At 42.3% G+C, this 19,879-nt stretch overlaps 1 protein-coding gene across 3 annotated transcripts in view; it reads left to right on the forward strand.

Annotated features, from left to right (window-relative positions):
* The first annotated feature begins 306 nt into the window (after positions 1-306).
* The window catches only part of PLCH1 (phospholipase C eta 1), a 68,434-nt gene continuing 48,861 nt past the window's right edge, over positions 307-19,879 (forward strand). For all 3 annotated transcript variants that reach the window (XM_074153059.1, XM_074153060.1, XM_074153061.1), the window contains exon 1: positions 307-421. In XM_074153059.1, the coding sequence (XP_074009160.1) occupies positions 343-421 (79 nt within the window). In that variant the 5' untranslated portion in view covers positions 307-342. The remainder of the gene's footprint in view (positions 422-19,879) is intronic.

A 19,879-nucleotide genomic window follows, 5' to 3' on the forward strand; every position in this document is an offset into this window, starting at 1 on the left:
ACAACAGCCACCCGTCGCGGGTGCTGTGGCTGCCGGGTAGGGTGGGCTCGCTCCAGCAGCCTTGACCTAGCTGGTTGTAAGCATCGCTGGCAGCTCATCCCTATCTCGGTCCGAGTGATCTACCCTTTGCCTCCTGTCCTGGCGATGGGCATCTTTGGAAAGTGGAGGACTACACTTTGTGTGAAGCTGATGAACTGTTTGGCATAAAGAGCTCCAATGAGAACTCTTATAGTGCCCACAGTTGTTATGCATTTCTTGTAAATTATCTTATACTTATCCATGCTCTGTTTCACTTTGTAGGGTCGCTGCCTTTGATGGTGATTGTAAGAAAGTCATCTTACAATGAGTTACTGGAGTCTGGATAAGAGAAACTGTCTGCAGTACTGCAGGCACTTCTTAGTGGACAATGGTGTATTTCATGGTAAGTTACAAGTTATCTTATATTTTCAGCTTCTTATGTTTCCCACTGTCGGACACAACTGAAGTTTCCGAGCAGTGTCTGTGGATCTTGTTGGTCACGCTCCTCCCAGGGCCGATTAGCAATGGATGCCGTGACAGCCCTTCGCTGTGGGGTGGCGGAGGCCGGGCTGGCTGTGGCCGCTCTGCGGGTGGGCTCCGGGGCCGCCGGCGGTGGCGGGGGGGGGCACGGACAGAGACCGGCTGGCTGCCGGCGGCGCCGCGCGGGCCCGCCAGGGGGCGCTCCGGCACCGCCGCCCCCGCCCAGTGCTGCCGGTGCTCGGGCGGGGGGGAGGAGGCGGTCGCGGGGTCCCGGCGCCGGGCGGGAGGGAGGTAGGGTGGGTGGATGTGTGGAGAGCCCTTCCCCGTCGGGTCTGGCCAGAGGCACGCAGGTGCTGCTGAGAGGGAAAGGGCTCCAGCTCCAACTAAGGCGTGAAAGGCTGGAAAAGAGAAGAGCAGCGGCTGGAGCATGGGCAGTCGGCACAGTTGCTCTGGGTGTAGTAGGCACTGATTGCATTATTTTGCAGTGAAATGGATTAATTGTGTTTGCACGGTCTGGCATTGCCATACACTTAAACATTTCCTCCTGAGGCGTTTCTAGAACCGCTCCAGCGAAATCTGCAGGTATGCATCCTTTGTGCTCCTGGCAAGGAGGAATTGGAAGTGTCAGGAAGAGCTTGACTTCTATGTATTGATCAGAAGTTTGTGAAAAATAAATGCCTAACAGTGATCCCTAATTAGTCCTCTCTCAACTCCCTCCATATTAGTCACTTGCCATTACAGATTACATGCTATGATCATTCAGTTGTTGACGTACCCTTTCAATACTCTGGAGATACTCTGAAGACATTTTGGTATATCACGGAATCATGGAATTGTCATAAAATACTTCCTTTTCAAGATCTCTTTTTGTATGTTTAAAACTTGTTTTATATATATAAAATCTTTAACTACAGAGCGTGTGCGTTGCCCACACAGGTTTTTCTCCCTTTGCTGCGTAGCTTCACCCTTGGGCACAGGGTAAGGAGCAGCGCTGAGCCCAGCCTGTGCTCCTGCAGTGGGTGAGCGACCACCAGGATTTGGGAGCCGTCCCTGCCTAGAATTGACCCCTGCAGGTCTAGTCTAACAGGACAGCTGGACCCCTACTTGTCCTATTGGGGGAGTGACTTCCTAGTGCTGTTTGAGAGGCCTCAATTTTGTATTCCTTATTGCCTTTGAAGTCAGTGATTAAGAACTATCACTTTAGGGCAGATTTATGGCACTATTAATAACAGCAGCATGGAATGCCTATAAATTAAAGATAGAAATACTCATCTTTTTCAAAAGCAAAGTTGTTTGTTTTTTTTCCCTAGAGAACCTCCATGTCCATTTTCACTGTGTTTGTCAGGAAGCTAGGGCAGTTTGCGGCTCACAGAACTATGATGCAATCCCCTGTAAACCAAATTATTTGCATTTTTGTCACTGTGGTTATGTGATTTAGTGGGAGAATTAATTGTTTGTCAATTTGTTCATCTTCTTAATGAAGGCCTATTGAGAGATAACAACACCATTTTCCCCTGTACTGCTTTTTTTTCTTGCCCATAGTCACTGAGAGTTCTATTTGGGACACCAGAAGAATGTTAATAACTTTTCTGTAAGTCAGTCTGACAGTGGCATTGTCATATTAATTCATCTCTGGGATACATTTGGGACATGCGTTAGAAGGAAGATGGTTCACAGGTCTGTCATTGGTGATCCTGTGTCATCTCCAAGCGCAACTGTTTTGCTTCTCAGATGAAACCGAGATTCATTCCTGGGATTCATCAGGCCAATCATGCAGTCCCACTGATTTTGGTGGGATCATATTCCTTCTGAGTTCTCTCTGATGTTGTGGAAGGAAAGAGTTGTCTCCCAGATGTCTTCACCCAGGTCTGCCTTTGCTGAGTCTGAGCACTCTTGGAGTGTTTTGGTCAATGCTCATTAATAACAATTCTCTCCAGGCAAGAGTCTGTTCTCTAGCATGAGTGTATAACTGGAGCAGCTACGATTTGGATGTGTATTTGCAGTTTTGCTATTCCAGATCGAGTGAAAGAAAAGTCTGGTCCATACTCTGGGACCTGAGGTGATATTTTATCATAGAGCAGCACGATGTCTTTATCCTGCTAATGGTGTAAAGGCTGGATAATGATCCATTAGTACAAAGTCCAATAATCCATGAACAGCTATTGAGTGATGAGTCTGAAAAGTGGTAATTGTCTAAAGTAGAAGACATAATTAGCAGGAATCCTAGACCAGAAAGATACTGTGGCTTAATTTATTTGTCTTTCATTCATGACCAGACAGGATTAATTATCTTTCCCTGACAGAATCCTTCAGGGCTTCCCGTTTGTCTCTTCAACTGAAGCAAGACACTGCAGTGACAGTTACGTTAAGTATATGAGGGAGCTGACATCCCTGCTGGACAGTTGCAGAGTGGCAGGTCCAAAGAGCATGATGTAAGGAGATCTGTGCGTGTCCCCAGGAATTAGCATGTTGCTCCTGACGCTTGAGAGAAGTTGGTTTCCTATGGGACTGTGCTGATATAGATGACAGGGTTGATGGAGCTTTTTAAGGATTTGCTTTTTGTTGATGAGTCTTCTGATCTTGTAGGTCCTGACAAAGGGCTGTGGGAAGGGTGGAGGTGAGTGGGCTGGGTGTTCACCCCCATTCCTGATGGCAGCATTGTGGTTAAGATTGACCCACCCTCCTTCTCTCTCAGAGAGACCAAGTGGGACTGAGCAGTGAACTCTGGGCTTTGCATGACTAAGCAAATGCCAGACAACTAAATTGGGACTTACCTGTGCCTGAGATCATATTTTCTGCAGCAGATGTAAGGAAATTGTGCTTGTTTAAAACTTTTTTTACACCACTGGGAAATTAGGAAAGAAAATCTAATGTGAACTCTACGTGGGAAAGGTACTGTCTGTCAGCAGGGAAGGTAATGATATCTAACCACTTGTGGTTTGCTGATGTTTCAGTGTTTGGGCTGTATGTGTCCAGCTCCAGTGTCTATTAATTCCAATTTGTGCACTGTCTTAATGATTTTTTTTTTTAATTATTACTATTATAGGTTCATGTTCCGACATTGAGAGCATGGCACTTCAGGGAGCAAGCACACAGAGCTGTTGATTAGCTTATTTTTCTACGTTTATGAATGCTAATATTCTGTAATTGTTAAACAGAAAGAAGCTGTGACATGTTTGGCAAATAGCTGATTTTGTCTCAGCAGCTCTGAGAGTGGCTGTTCATACTTATCTTATTAGAGTCAGTTACTTATGCCAATTATCTTCTTAAGCTCTCTCAGAAATACAAACCTTTTGTTTAAATTGCATTTCCATAATTGTAATTAGTTCTCTCTTAGTTTCTAATTTTATCTTCTGGCCTTTCCAGCTCTTTCCAGACCTGTGTCAATAGGGACTTGACCACTATTGGTAGGATGTCATGTTAATTTAGTCTTGCTCATATTATCTAAACGGCACTCTTCCCTTCAGAGCAATGGACTAATTCAGCTACATCAGGCTTGTCGGAAAGGTCACATTACAGTGGCACGGTTATTATCTGTAATTGAACCTGTAATCTGGAGGAACTGTTGCACCTCAGGTGCAAGCTAGCCAGATAAAAATATCCCACTGCATCAGTTGGTGTTCTTAAAAAGCATAGGAAAATCGTTTTCTGTAGAGATTTCAGGATGGGAAGCAACGACAGAAGCACACCACATGAACTTTGCTGCTTAACTGTGTTTATCTCTGCTGTTTCCTTCATACCTTCCTGTGACTTGTGTTGCTTTAAGAACCTGAACAGATGGTATTCCATTTGTTCATCTCCACCTGAGGTGTCTAAGTGCAAGAAACTCCTGTGGACTGCATAAATGAGAATGCTGAAGCTCTATGCCTGTTTGCAGTAGTTTAAATACCTTGTTTTGTGTGGGGGTGTAAATCAACCAAAAAACCCAACCAAAGGGAACCCCTCCCCGCAACTTAGAGCAGAATGACACCCAAATAAGACTGCAGCACTGCAGGTAAAACCTGTTGGAATTGTGTGGTGCCGCTGCGTGAATGTCAAAAAACTTCACTTGGAAGACTAGCGGTGAATGTTTCTGCTGCCATGTGGGAGACCATCAGCTGCAAGCAAGGAGGTGGTGGAGGACAAAGCGTATGATATATGACACCAGGAGGACAGCACATTGCTCATGTGATGCATTACTTGCAGGCAGATGTAATTTTGGGGGTTGTGGAGTAAGATGAAGGTGTTAGTGTTGTGAAGGCCAGCCTAATGCAGTTCTGGTCAGCAGTATTTGAGCAAGGGGAGTTGGGGAGCAGGCAGAGAAAAGAACTACAGAAGTGGAGACAAGATGACTCTGGTTTGTTTAGCTTGGCAAATTAAAGATTGAGAGGGGATGTGACTGCTGACGCATAAATGCATTGCAAAAGGAAAGCTCAGGGAAGAAAAGGCTTATTTGAACTGAAGGGGAAAGTTAGCACAAGAGCAAACTGAAAATTGTCCACAAGTGTATAGACAGACACAGGAGAAACTAATGTACTTTGAGTGGAGATTGGCAAGTTCTGCAAAAATTGTTAAAGCATCTTATCTGTGCTCTTGCTTTGAAGTAAATGTAATTAGTAACAAACAATATATTGACTAATGTGAATATAAGGCTGGAAAACTATTTAAGTGGTCCCCAGTTTAATTCCTGTGTACAGTGAACCGCAAATACAAACAGCGGTGTTTCCATTCCATTCTGGAAAATGCTGCTGTACACAGATCAGGCTGTGCTCTACCACGTTATAATGATGCTTTGAGACACTTGCATGTTGTTAGGCAAGGAAAAGTACTGATACACAACTGTGTGCCTTTCCACAGGGCTTTGGTGGGTTGTCTTTGAGTAATGACAGAACATTCATACATGCAATGCTGAGCTGCTATATGCATCAAAATTTCCTAATTATGATTTCTCATAATTTTGTAATTTTATTAGGAAAAGCTGCTAATAGCTGCATTTGCAGGATATTAAAATTCTTATCTGTTTATGTCTGAAATTTTTGGTTACAGAAGTGGAGGTTGCTGCTGTGTCTTGTACTCTAGAGAGTCTTATCTGCCTAGAAGCAAAAATGTCAGTTTTCTTCAGTAACAGCGAGATACAGCATTCTGTGCACACGGAGAATAGCAAACTAAAGACAGATCTGGGTTTAAGCTATTTTAGCAGTTTCTGTAGAATAGACCAGATAAGCAATTATAATGTTTGGAATAGCCTTGAGGACTCGATGAACCTACTTTCTTTTCCTTCCTGTTGCAAACAGTGCCAAAATACAAAGTACATCATGGCTCTAGGCTTGGAAGAAGATCTTTTTTTTTTTTTTCTCAGGGTTTTCAGGCTGTAAAAGTGGATCATATTTTGTTTGTTTGTTTGCTGATAATAACAATGTAGAAATGACTCTGTTGTCAGACTAAACATCCGTCTACTTTGCTAGCAGATGTTTGGAGCTAAAAGTATAAAGGGGGGAAAAAAGAAATAGTCACAACTCTTCTTGTGGCACACACTCCCAGCACGTGCTGGTCAGCAATGTAAACACTTCTCCAGCTAGAAGCTGATTCTAGATCATTGCAGTTATTAACTTTACATCTGATAAGCTTTTCTAAAGTCTCTTTTAATTCAGTCATACTTTTGACCATCTGTGGTTATTGACTCGGAAATTCCTGTTGGTTGGTGTAAACTTTCTGCTTGAAGGTAAACAGTGATTTCACGTAACTGTGCCACATCCAGACCGTAAGGGATGGAGCAAGTTTCATTGCTCAATTCCTTCACCTTTAAAAGACAGTTGACTGGATGTGCTGAACTGAGGGCCAAGCCTGTAAGGTAGATAGGTACTTAAATGTTAGGCGTTTTGGTAGCTTTGAATGCCTGCATTCTAATGTCTTACTGAGGAAATAAATAGAGAACGTTGTGGTAATACTTTCTTCTGCCCCTGGAAAAGGGAAAGTGGCAAGAACGGGAACTTCATTCTAGACTTCAATATTGAGATCCCGAGCCACTGCAGCGCAGCTTTGGTATGGATATCAATACTTTCATTTACTTCAAATGGCACTTTGAGATAGGCCACTCAAATATTTGTCTCATGCCTGGCACTAAGCAAGCAATATTTTTCAGGAATTATTTTGCTGTCTGACAATGTGCAGTGAGCAGTGAACTTGCAAGGGAAACCGCTGATCTGGATTCCTGCGTGTGTTCTCAGTCTCTTGTTTTGGGAATATCCAGCTCATCCTTCAAAAGGTTCTTCCAAATGGCCTACTTGTATACATCCCAAGTTGAGGGGGAGAGACTTAGTCCAAGGCAGTTGATTTTTTTTTTTTTTTTTTTGAGATATCATCTCAAAGATCTCCCAAATGTAATGGATCCAGTTGTGCACCACCTTTATTAGATAAACCCCTACTGCTGTTATGCAACCAGTTTTGGACAGCTTCAGAAGAAGTTGCTTACGGCAGATGTTATTTCACTGGTTTTCCATTCACTTCAGTCTGAGAAGCTGAGCTTTTGTGCAAGTTCTTGTATGATTTTTTTGCTTGATCTTGAACTTTTATGCCCAATGAAAGGGAACATAAAATGCATTATGTTTTACTTTGTATAGAGCAAAATGGTCTGTTTTGGTTATTAGAGCACAAGAGTTTTGGGGGAACAATATTAAATCTTTTCAGCATTGCACATATTTGTTAGGCTTGATGTTTGCTGATGGGCAATGCTTTATAATTAGCTCTGCTAAAGCCTCATGCAAGCCCTATGCTTGAGGCTACAGTGCTAAAGATGCCAGATGTAGACTCTAGAATTCAAGTTTATATCTTAATAGTCAGCTTCAATTTAAGTTTTATAATGATGCTTGGGAAAGCAGGACAAGTTAATAGTGCAGTAATTTATATTTTAGTTCATATTCTGATTTATGTAGAGAAATAATCCACAGTTCATTCCTTGACACAACCAGATGTAACTAAAAATATGTATGCAAGTAGGGCACTAAAGAATTTATTTACTACAGTTCATATAGATTAAAAAAGTGCTTAAAATGCCTGAAGAAACTGTCTCTCAGTGCTTTGCTGAATGTGTAAATACCTTTAAGAACCCCGTGTCTATCACTAGATTTGTCCTTTGGTGAAAGGAGGAGTTTCATGTGTGAGATCTGCCTCGAGCCAATGTATCAGGCTGTTGAGTTCTAATGGCAAGTGTTTTTCCCCTTCCATCTTTGTATATTTGTCAGCTTTCCAAAGAACCATATCTTCATTCATGACAAATGAGTAGAGTTGATAAAATCTTTAATCTGATAAAAATGACAAGTTTTTCATGCAGCTAATATAAAGTTTTATTCATTGCTAGCTAACTTTTCACGAGGAGGTTGTGTTACAGTTTAGGTCTAAGATTAAATTTGGATGATGAGTATGAAGATATTGTTATCTTCTACCTCTTACAATAAATAGATAATGAAGTAAGTTCTCTAATCAGCTTTTCTTGCTCTTTAGATAAATTAGTCTTTGTACCAGTTTCCAGCTATTTTGACAGTGAAAAAGAAAAAACGAATGAGCCAGAAAATTAATATTCTGATGCTGTAATTTTAAAACTATTATTTAAATCATATTCTCACTTATTGGAAAATGAGTATTTTGCAGTAGAACTCACACTGTTGTGGTTCTGTCCGGTAATCTAAGCCTTGTGAGGTGTCATAGAATGGTTTGGGCTGGAAGGGACCTTGAAGACCACAGCCCTGCCATGGGCAGGGACACCTCCCACCAGACCAGGTTGCTCAAAGCCCCATCCAACCTGGCCTTGAACACCTCCAGGGATGGGGCAGCTACAGCTTCTCTGGGCAACCTGTGCCAGTGTCTCACCACCCTCACAGGAAAGAATTTCTTTCTAATATCTAATCTAAATCTCCCATCTTTGAGTTTAAAACCGTTCCCCTCCGTCCTATCGCTCCACTCCCAGATTTAAGAGTCTTTCAGCTTTCTTGTAGGCCCTTTAGGGACTGGAAGGGGCTCTAGACGTCTCCCTGGAGCCTCTTCTTCTCCAGGCTGAACAACCCCAACTCTCTCAGCCTGTCCTCACAGCAGAGGTGCTGCTGCCCTCTGATCACCTTCATTGCCCTTTGTGACATATGGTTTTTAGTGTTCAAAAACTAGGCTTCTATGTTTTGGCAGCTTGGCAAAGGCTGATGCTTTTGGTAATAAGTTTTCTTTAAGTGTGAATGGTGGCTGCCTGGTGCCACGGGCAGGTTAGGATGCTGCCAGGCTGTGGGGAGAGAAGGCAATTTCCTGTGTCTTGGGGCACAGGCAGGGCTGCACTGCAGCTGGTTCCCCAGCAGATAGATACCTTGGAGTGTGGGCACTCAGCCCTGCCAGTGCAGGACTGTCAGCTCTTCAAGGGGACCTCTGTGTGAGCTTGTGTGCATACAGCCCTGCATGATCTCTCTGCATCCCCTCCAACTTGTAGCAGAAAACGTGAGGCAGGACTTTTACCCTGGAATTACTGGTTCAGGTTTACATGGCATACGTGTATCTTCTGTGCTTTTCGAGGGAGTTTTTAGCTGGTTTTGCAGCCCAAACAGACTTAAGCTGCCTGTGGAGGAGAGAGGCCTGAGCATAGCGATTCCCACAGCTGTCTGTCTGTCTTGTTGGTCATTCATTTTGCTGTGGGAGTATTTACTGGTTATTCTGTGGGTTACTCCCTCGCACAGATGAGCTGGGAGTGCCTCAATGGTAGGTTTAATGTCTCTTTTCTTCCAGGGAGCTAAAAATATTCGCATTGGTTTGGCAACTATAGCCCAAGACAAGCCAGCATGGTTTCATCCCTCTGGCATTGCTTTCAGCACAAAACAGGCCACATTTCCCTCATCTCAGCTAGAAGCTGTCAGCTGAACTACAGTGTATTTTATATTAAATCATATCTGTAACTATGTGTATAGGAGAGAAGAATTACAGTTTGCATCTATTACAAGGAAGCTTTAAATCCCCTTTTTTTAATGACATGGCATGGATAGTGCTTTGACACTGACTGCTTTGTACCTGGAGGTACTTGCTGTCTTATCTCAAAATAATTCCAATGGTTTAATGACAGAATTTTTTTTGAATGGCAAATTCGGAAGACTGGAAAATAATATTAGCCTGGGGGAGATGGATTTTAAGTGAATGGACATATTTTTAATAAATTTTAGTGCTTTTATAGCTGAGATTTGTCAAAATCTATCAATGAGATGAGGCTTGGAGGATAGTTCATGTGTTTCTTGAAACCAGCTTGATAAGTTGAAAAAAAACCCCAGACTTCTAAGCATGCAAGGCATTGGCAAAGGTCTCCCAAGGAAGGGCTTATGGGGCAGAAAACGTAAGTGAGAAAAACAGGCATACAAGTGAGTCTGTTACCTTCCCTGCCAAACCTTATCTTGGGTTTGTGCAATACCCATGAAGCATTGTAGTTAATCAAATATAGGTAAGAGAATTAACAACTTTATGTTCGAAAAGCTTGCTTGTCACCATCGCCTCTGAGACTTTGGTAGAACTTTGCATGCTATGGCTTTTGAGGGCACTCCCAGCAGGAGTATTGTGACCCCCCTGAGAACAGAGCATATATGTGAAAGTGAAGCAAACTGGAAAGATGCGAGGGTTACTCAGCCACTGCTTAAATAAGACGCACTGTCAGGTGGTATAAAGTGAACTAGTTGCCTTTTGACTTTTCCCTTTGTAGACAGTCAAACTCTAATGTAGTGGGTCTTCAAGGACACGCCAGTTTCAGATTTGACTCTGACAGTGCTAGGGGTTGGATACAAAACCTGGCTTGTCAGTGAAGAGTTGTCACGGTGATTTTTTTTTCTTTTTGGAAGTTGAATAAACCTTCAAGTATTTTCATACCATTTGGCATATGTCTCCTGAGTTACACAGAAGTCTTCATTTGTTTGCTGTAGTGTTCTTGCTAACCTATATAGCATGCTGTAATTTCTAAAGCCATATAGCATTTAAGCACTTCTGTTTTCAAATTGAACTTTATTTTGAAGACAAAATAGTAAGAAATGTATTAATGATTGGGCAAAATTTCTTACAGAGCAGTTTTGGTGCCAAAGATGCTTGTGTATAGCTCCTCTCATAATTAATAGAGTGATAGGAGTGTGGAGTAATTTGCACTTAATGCATTATCACGAGCAATCTGATATATCAATAATTAAACTGTAGAGTGGTGACACTTTATTGTTTGTTGTTGAATTGCAACTACAACACATAAATTAATTTGAACATAAGTGTATTGAAAACTTTCTAAAGGCTTCAGAGTGATGACTTCATCCATTAATCTCGTGAACTGAGGTGTGAACCAGTGGTGGGGCAATGATGTAGCTGTTTCATTTCCCTCGTCATAACTCAGAGCGAGTGACATGTCCCTTGGCAGAACATGATTTCTGCTGTGTCCTGCCATCCTCAGCTGAAACCATGGTTAGAAGCACAAACTTTGGGTGCAGCCAAGAATGATCTTACAGTGGGTTTGGGGGATTGTGTCTTCTTATAGGTTGCTAAATATAGACAACATACATCTTGTGGTGTGCTGTGACCTATCGTGACGTGGTGACTGGGGGAACTCTTACTATTTATGTTAGCAATAACTAAGAAATGATGATTTCCTACTAAATAAAACATGTCACTTCCACTTGTATCTTGTCTCCCATCTCAAGTTCTACACGCATGTAGAACTGTGGTGGTTTTTTGGTTTTGCTTTTTTCCCTCCTCCTCTTCTCAGTCACACTGTCTATTGTGTAACTTTTTCCTAGCATGTACTAGACAAATTCTGTCCTCTTTTACTGATGTCACAGTCTTTGAGAATACAGCTGGGAGTTCTTTTGGTGCACTGATGTAAATGTTGCTGTGTAAAAGCCAGCTGAATAGTGAAACAATTAGGAAATGCAATAAATCAAAGATGCGAAGCATTATGTGTAGAGCCTACTTCAGTCTTGCCATGCTTTCCAGCACTGTGTCCCTTTGGGCTCCGTCATAAGTAAGTGCAATTCATGCAAGTCTGAATGTTTCTGCCCATTGTTCCACACTGACTATAACCCTACTGAGTTCAGTAGCATTGAGTTGCCTTAAACAATCATGATATTTAGCCAGTAGCATGGTAATCTTTTATAGCTACTGGGAGAGTTAGTGCTCAGCATCTCACAGGAGGCTACTTGTTCTTAAGAAATCAAATGCTCAGTGATGCACAGACTAAACCATTTGCATGCTTTGTGCTCTAACTGGCCTGATTCTGCAGAATGGCTATTCCCCTTCAAGTTAATGACAGAGATGGGAGGAGGGGGCACAAAACCTGGGGAAAAGGAGTGCGGTCCACAGAGGTTCTCTCCTTCCACCTCACAGAATCCCCTGGCTGCAGACGCTGGGAGTTACTTTGGAGTGAGGGTGGTTTTTCTCTTCTGCATTCAGCCTGCGTCACTCTCCCATTCTTTAACTGAAGTATGGTAATCCATTCCTGACTGGCCTCCCTAGGTGCCAGCAGGATTTCCTTGTGCTTGCCTATAGTGCTGCTCTTCGCAGGCGTTACGCGCACTTAATGCCTGGAGCGTCTTAATCGCTGTGCTATGCATGCATGTCTCATACCAAAAGTAGTCGCTGCTCCTGCATTCCCGCAGCAGCAGCACAGAGCAGATGCTTCCAGCTGCCCTCTCAGGCTGTGCTTTTCGGTTTTGAAGAAAGTTGCCTAGTATTGTCTCTGGATTTGTGCTTTCCTGTCTTCGTGTTATGGATCATGAAGATTTTGTCGTTCATCGTAAAGAGCAGTGCTGGCAATGTTCTGTATTTCAAAGGATTGCTTTCCAAATGTTTTAGCTCTGGAGACATGAAGATTAAATTGAGGCTTTCCTGCAGTGAGAATTTCCATTCTACTTGCCAATAATGCACGAGTTACAAATTTAATGGCAGACCTTGAAGTATATAAAAATTTAAGTCCAGAAAAAGGTAAGGATGTTTGAGTTTGGAATTACTGTAGGAAGAGCTCATAACATTTCTGGAAGTGCTTATAGAAAAATCAGGTAACTTGATGCTTATAATTTATAAGTCCCATACAATATTTATGTGGACATTATTAGTATGAAAAATGTATGTGTCTATATATTCCTGAATATTTAAGAAGGAAATTTAATATTTTCATATTGGCTTGAAAGTACATTTCTCCATGAAAACATGTGGATTGTGAGATACTGCTCCTATGATATGGACAAACTGCATTTATATGTTATCTTAAATTATTACAAATGTATTTGCCTTTAAAAAAAACATTATTGACCTTTTCATCTATTGGTCACTTTGCTGTGGCATAGCTTTCTATGGAAAAGAGTTTCTGTTGTTGTTTTTTTTTCTAGTAGCAGTTATAAATACTATAACACATGCAAATTTGTAGAATTCTGATCAAACAGGATTGAATGAGAAAGATAGGTCTCTTCAAGAGTTGTAGGAGGGTGATACAAACAAGGAAGACATCTTGAATAACTTTGTTCAGTAACTTGTAGTTTGGAATGTCTGATTTTGTTCAATTTAAGTCAGCGCTGAATGGAAAGTGGTAATTAGTTTAAGCCTCTAAGTGGATATAGAGTAAATATTATAAAGAGAAGGAGAAATCATGGTAGATAAAGTTTATTTTTGTATTTACTCATTCTTAATGATGTTGGGTTATGTGCTTTTAAATAAAAAAAACTTACAAAATACATTTAGCAAAGAGCTGGCTTGCCAAAATTGAGTAGTTCAGAAGATGTTTTCTAACAAGATTATCTATAATTATAAGACAAACTAATCTAAAGTAAAGCCACCAGAAGTCATGTCTTATACTTTGAAATACTATTTTGCCCACTGTGAAGCATGTGAAAAATTTAAGAGCAGTGTTAGGAGTTGATACATACTGATTTTTTTTTTTTCTTTGCATTTAGCATGGATGATTTTATTTGGTATTTCTAACTAGGGAAAGTTACTGGAAATAGACACGGCTATTGTATGAGAAATTTAAACTATTTTAAGAAAAGGTCAGTTATTTGTATATTCTCTCAGGGAAGGGCCTCCTGTGTTGGAGATGGTTTGCTACAGTTCCAAATGCTGTATTTTTATTTTGGAGGTTTTGGTTACACAGACTCTACATTAAGCTTTGATGCGTATGGTTAGGTAAAGGAGACCAGGTGTTACTCCATCTGCTTTCTGAGATGCACAAGGTAACGGATAGGTCCTCATTTAATAATTTACAAGAGCTAGCTTATTTGAAGGAGGTTTTTGGCACAGTCCTAGAAGAAAAGCATCAGGTTTAATTTTTAAAGCTCATGTAAATGTGTGCGTATGTAGGTACCCACATTTCAGACTGAAGTACTCGGCTGATGGTGAAATTATGTTTGAGGTAATTTTGCAGGTATCTTTTCCTTAGCCAGATATAATAGCAACCGCCACATTTCTGTTAATCTCTTTCAGTTAGTAGCACTACCACTTCTCTGTCTGGTGGAGGCGGTTAAAGGATGCAGAAGCAATGAGTACAATTCGGTGTCCCTTGCATTCAGGTTTGGCTGCTCCTGTGGCATTGCAGCAGTGCAGGTGGGGTCATGCTGGGCTCCCAGGGTGAGATGGCACTACACAAGCACAGTCTCTGGATATTGTGCTTTGTAGGCATGAGTATATTCATATGCTTGGATGGTGGAAGAAGGCAGAGTGCCTGATCTCCCCCTTATTCAGGCTGGTAGTTACTTTAGCCCGCTGGCGCTGATACTGATAACAGCAAGATCACACCCCTCGCACAATTTATGCATGTAAGAGCACTTGTATGATAGTGCCTGGATGAAGGGATAACTAAACAAGCGGGTGCTGTCGCTGTCTGACTCGGCTCCTCAATGAGTGCTTGCAGCAAGCAGCAGCTCCATGCCTGCCAGCGGTTTGGCCGTAAGTTTGTACGCAACTGCTAACCACTGAATGGGAAACACTCTTGTGCTCAAAGAGGTATTGGCAGTGGGATGTTAGCGGGCATGGCATAGGAAGAGTGGTACAGACTTCACTTGGTTATGGGTCTGGGTCTTTGGCTGATGGGTGGTGGTACTTCGTAGTTACCTTGTTGTTACTGCTTTAGCAGAACACCAGGGTTGCATTTGGTATGGCTAAGCAGAGACACAGCAGTGAATTACATTGTGTTTCATTCGCAGGAACTATATCAGCCGCCTTTCTAAAGGCTATTATTAGCGCTTATTTGGGACTGTTGTATCTTGAAATCTAAGCACCTATAAAACAAGTACTAAGTCCCCAATATCAGAAGGACATGGACCTGTTAGAGTGGGTCCAGAGGAGGCCACAAAGATAATCAGAGGGTTGGAGCACATCTGCTATGAGGACAGGCTGAGAGAGTTGGGGTTGTTCAGCCTGGAGAAGAAAAGGCTCCAGGGAGATCTTTATAGCTCCTTCCAGTCCCTAAAGGGGCTACAGGAAAGATGGGGAGGGACTCTTTATCAGGGAGTGTAGTGGTAGGACGAGGGGTAATGGTTTTAAACTGGAAGAGGGGAGATTTAGAGTAGACATTAGGAAGAAATTCTTGACTGGGAGGGAGGTGGGACACTGGCCCAGGTTGCCCAGAGAAACTGTGGCTACCCCATCTCTGGAGGTGTTCAAGACCGGGCTGGATGGGGCTTTGAGCAACCTGGTCTGGTGGGAGGTGTCCCTGCCCCCGGCAGAGCTGTGGGAACTAGATGATCTTCAAAATCCCTTCTAACCCAAACCATTCTGATTCTATGGAATATAGACTTTAGCATAGTAAGTGATATATGAAGGAATTAGCTCAGAACAGCATACTGTTCTGCGTGAATATTGAAGATGTTAACGTCCTCCTGGGAAGAACTTTGTCTTCCACAGATTTAATTCCAATAATAGCTTAAATCTATTACAGCGTTATATGTCCTCGCAATAAAATAGTATCTGCACATGGGAGCTTTGAAAGGTTTAAAGCCTCTGGGTTTTTGGTATGTTCTGAGGCTGTTACCCTGTATGAAGAGAAATGCCTCCCCTGTCAGCCTGAAAGGAGTGTTGCTGTGGAGTGCCAGGTCCCTTCCGTGGCACTGGTGAAGTTTCAGGGAATGTTGGAGCTGGATGCTGAACGCTGCTTGTCTCCATGAGGGGTATCTAATCTGCTTTAGCAGAGCCAAGGGCAAGGGAGGCCAACTAGTAACTAGGTTATGTGCTTGTTAGCTATTCTGTATTTTTTTTTTTTTGGCCTATGAATTATATATAGTCTTGTTTGAGAAAATCTATGGAATTTTTACAGTGGTATAAACTTTAACAGTTTTAAGTAACTCTTTCACTGCTTTGATGAAGACTGAAATGGCCAAATGCTATATTGGGATCAACATTAATGGTGTCCTAGCATGCAGTAGCTTGGTGAAATCGGGGGCTGGTGAAGGGAACTTGCCACAAGAAAAGTTCACAGCTTTTTGCAGCACTGAGCTTACCTGCAAGAGGAAATACGTGCTTGTTATTCCTCTACCATACATTTTGTGGTAGTCCCTTAAGAAGCTCATGTCTTGGAGGACAGCCTGTTAGTATGCAGGCAGCACTTCATGCCGGTGTGTGTGCTTCTTGAATGACTGAAATTAAAGTTATGGGAAACCATAAACTGGCTTTTTTTAATACAAGTGACAGGAAACCCAGCTGTAGGTGGGGAAGTTTGTGCCTGTTCTATGTCAGGTTATTGGTATCTGCAGCAGTATAACAGATAACTGGTTTGGAGGCATTTTCACATGTTACCAATAGAAACATTGACCAGCTTGAAACTCGGATGCACAAAACATCGTTATTTTCAGTAATAAAATTACTTTGATGTTTGAGACTGTCAATTCATTGTTTGTCCACAGATGACTCACTGTCAGTTACTTGCACCAAGGTAATTTGAGAATAGAATAGATAAACACGTTTCTTTAGCAAAATGACTGTTTCTGAGGAGTGTGAATAAATTAGTTCATATCATCAGTTGTGCTGTAGTCTTCATTCATTACTTTTAAAGGTTAATTAACTCCACCTTCAGTTCTACTCTGCTTTTCCCCCTCCTACTCTCTAATCAAGCCCCAGATGCAGATTTATTTGGCAGCCTGAAGGGGAAGCAATGCTCCCTCCAGCCCAGCTGCTGTCACAGCCTAGCATGGTGAGTGTGTTCCAGGTCCTGAGGACTGGATCCCTCCTCCACCCACTTCATCCTGCAGCTACAGCTGCTCTTGTGTCTTGTGATGTATTGCCCTCACCAGGCTGTGATGCTGTACAGGTGCCAAGGTTGCTGTGACATATTGCTATTTGCTGATAAATTTGCAGACATCAGAATTCACTGTGCTGAAGCTGAGACACTTTATTCTCTGCACATCTCCTATGTGGAGACAGGAGTAAGCTTTATGAAGGGTATTCTGGTGGGATTTTTCTATTTCTGTTTTGTTGGAGAAGTTAAGGGTGGGGTAAGATGTAACGGAATGGCATATTTTTGGGGGGAGGCTGAGGGGACCTGACCCAGATCAATATGTTGCAGTGGGAATTATATTTCATAGAGGTCCTGGATAATACATAAAGGATCGGGGAACAGGGATTACATTTAATGCTGTACAACAAAGGCAGACTTAGAACAACACATCCTTGGTTCTTGTGTGTATGATTCTTCTTTAGGTACTTATTGATTTTTAGAGGGCAGACATGCGCTTCTGGAAGAGAAAGTTTGTGGATTACTTTTTTACACTGACCTCTGCATTCAGAGGCGTAGCTCCTAGGATGCCTTTCAGACTGTTCTGTGAGGCTGCACAGGAGCTTCTGTCTTAGCACCCCTGAGGAACAAGCACAGGTAACTCAGCTGAGCTCCTTTGAGTGAATTATTGACATCCTTTCTGGTACCTGACCAAAAGCTTGCCTAGCTAAGGGGAGACCCGGGGAGACTCTAAGGTTTCCTTTGCAGACACGGCCACAGACCTACAGAACAATGTCTCGTTCTCCTTGTGAATGGTTATGGCAATGTGAGGATGCTGCCCAAGAAGCCAAGTGCTGCTCTGCCCTTTGCTTGTCCCGAAACCTGCTGCTGAGGTTGTCACAGCAGCACATGCAGACCTGCCCACTCATCCTCCTTGTTGGCAGGTGTAGTGGAAACTATCCTCCTCTGTTTCCTTCTGCCTGCCGTTTCTTCCACTTGCTCTATAGTGTTGTAATCAATTGCTGTGCCCTCCCTGCTGAGGGATCCTCAAGCAATAATGAGGATTAGGATGTGCAAACTTGTTAACCGTGTTTGCTTAATAAATCCATGTTCCCTGTTCACTCTATTGATGTGACAATGTGTTTTGGCAGTTGGCCATATCTGTGGTTAAATGATTGTGCTTTTCAGTGTTGATACAGGAGTACTTCCATAGTCTTAATGGAAGACTTATAGTCCTCAGTCGTGCTGGGTTGCAGTGGCACCAGAGCTCTCAAAATGAACAGCTTTCCAGTCTCTTTCTGAAGAAAAAAGATGTCAGAGATACTTACTGTATTTCAGGAATCAGTAGCAGTAATATCCCCCCTTAAGCTGTCACACAGTCAGTCTCTTGGCTCTGTGTTGGTGGGTGGTGGCCTGTCAAAGGTGCTGCTTTTTGGACAAGATTTACAGCTGGGGTCCTGAAGCCTTGTGACTGCTCAGGCCCTCAAGATGTTTCAACAGTGTAAGTGTCCAGCAGGACTGCAGAGAAGCTGTACCTGCTGAATTATCTGTTCATTGGCTGCTTTCCAAAGTGCTTCTTGAATGAAACATGGGCTAATTTCCTGAAGATAATAATTAGAAGTCTGCTGAGCTAGCAGAAGGAAGGTATCCTCGAGCAGAGGTGGAAAACATGCATTATTCATTGTATCTGGGAACTGCTCTCAGACTTCATTGCTATACTGAAGCCCAGGTCTCAAAAAGGGGATTGTAGGCCCTGTAAATAAAGCACTGTCCTAGCAAGTCTTTTTCTCCGTTGCACAGTACTGTGTAAAAGATAATCATAAGTTTTGTTACTACAACGAGACTAAGAATCATTAAAACTCTTTTGGGATTATATTGTAGTGCTAGGTCTTTGTTTTGATGCTTCTGGTTCCTTTCTGATCTCTAACTGCGAAAGAGGAGGGGGCTCAGCCTAAAAGGACTCTGGGTGCTCCCATGGTAAGAATAACTAATTATTGTCAAGGATCAGTGGTGGACAAGATAGATAAAAACCCTTTTCACTTGTCGTATGCAAATAAGCTGAGTTAAATTGATCATCCTAGAAGCATTAAGCTAACAGCCTCACTGTGACAGCACTTACTATGAAATATGTATTACTCTAACAGTTTCTGGGAGCTACTACTCCCAAGTTCTTGATTTTTGGTTTCTTGTTGTTTTTTGTTGTTTTGTGGTTTGGTGTTTTGTTTTGTGGGTTTTTTGTTTTGTTTTGGTTTTTTTTTGTTTGCATATTATTTAGTGAATTTACAAACATGAGTAGTTTTTCAGATTTTCATTGGCTGTAAATCATTCACAGTTGTTTTGAGCAGTCACAGTTTGTGTTTGGCTGCTTACTCTGCTTGTCTTGATTCTCTACCTTCTCCAGGGCTGAAGTGAAATACCTGCATGCTTTTCAGCTGGGCCTTGCAAGGACTAGCCCCAGCCTTTGGTGTCTCTGCTGGTTGTGTGTGACTTCCTTGAAGATTTCTTGAGATTTTCAGAAGTGTGAGAGATTGTCCATCTCATGTTTGTGGACTTCACAGAGATTATGATTAAATCCACCGTTAGAAGTTTAATGTAAAATTCTGTGAGGGGCTGGAAGAGTTGCTGCAGACTCTGCGGAGTTGCAGAGCAAATTAAAATCTGGCATAAAATATGAGATGTGACTATTAAAAATGGTCCTGGCTGGGGCCGTGGATTCCCCCAGACCTGCAGCTGTGGTCTCTGCTCTCCTGGGCTCTTTGGCTGTTGCATAACAAAATGGCAATCAACAATGTGCTGGCATTAGTGGTAAGCTGCATGGTGTGCTGGATCTTAGTGCTGTTCTATGGGATTTAGTTAAAATGTGCTCTCTGGGGGATGGAGGTAGGGAGTAAATGGCTTTTAATGGCATTAGCGTAAAAGCAAACTTATAGCTTACTCATGATGAATAAATGATGCAAAACGGTGATAAGAGTTCAGACAACTGAGAATGGTGGGTTTGGTGGGGTTTTTTAGGGTTTTGGGGTTGGCGTTTTGTGGTTTTTGGGGGGTTTTTTTTGTGTGTTTTTTTTTTTGTGATTGCATCCAGAATATCTTCACTACTTGGATCATGATAGTTTAGTTGCATACTGTTCTCTAGTTCAGGGAGGTGTGTGCTTTTTTTCTTTGCACATTTCTTCAGTGCTTGCTTCTGGGAATGTGCATCTACCTCAGTAAAAAGCGGAC

This window comes from Numenius arquata, chromosome 9 (assembly GCF_964106895.1).
Source record: "Numenius arquata chromosome 9, bNumArq3.hap1.1, whole genome shotgun sequence".
Lineage (NCBI taxonomy): Eukaryota > Metazoa > Chordata > Aves > Charadriiformes > Scolopacidae > Numenius > Numenius arquata.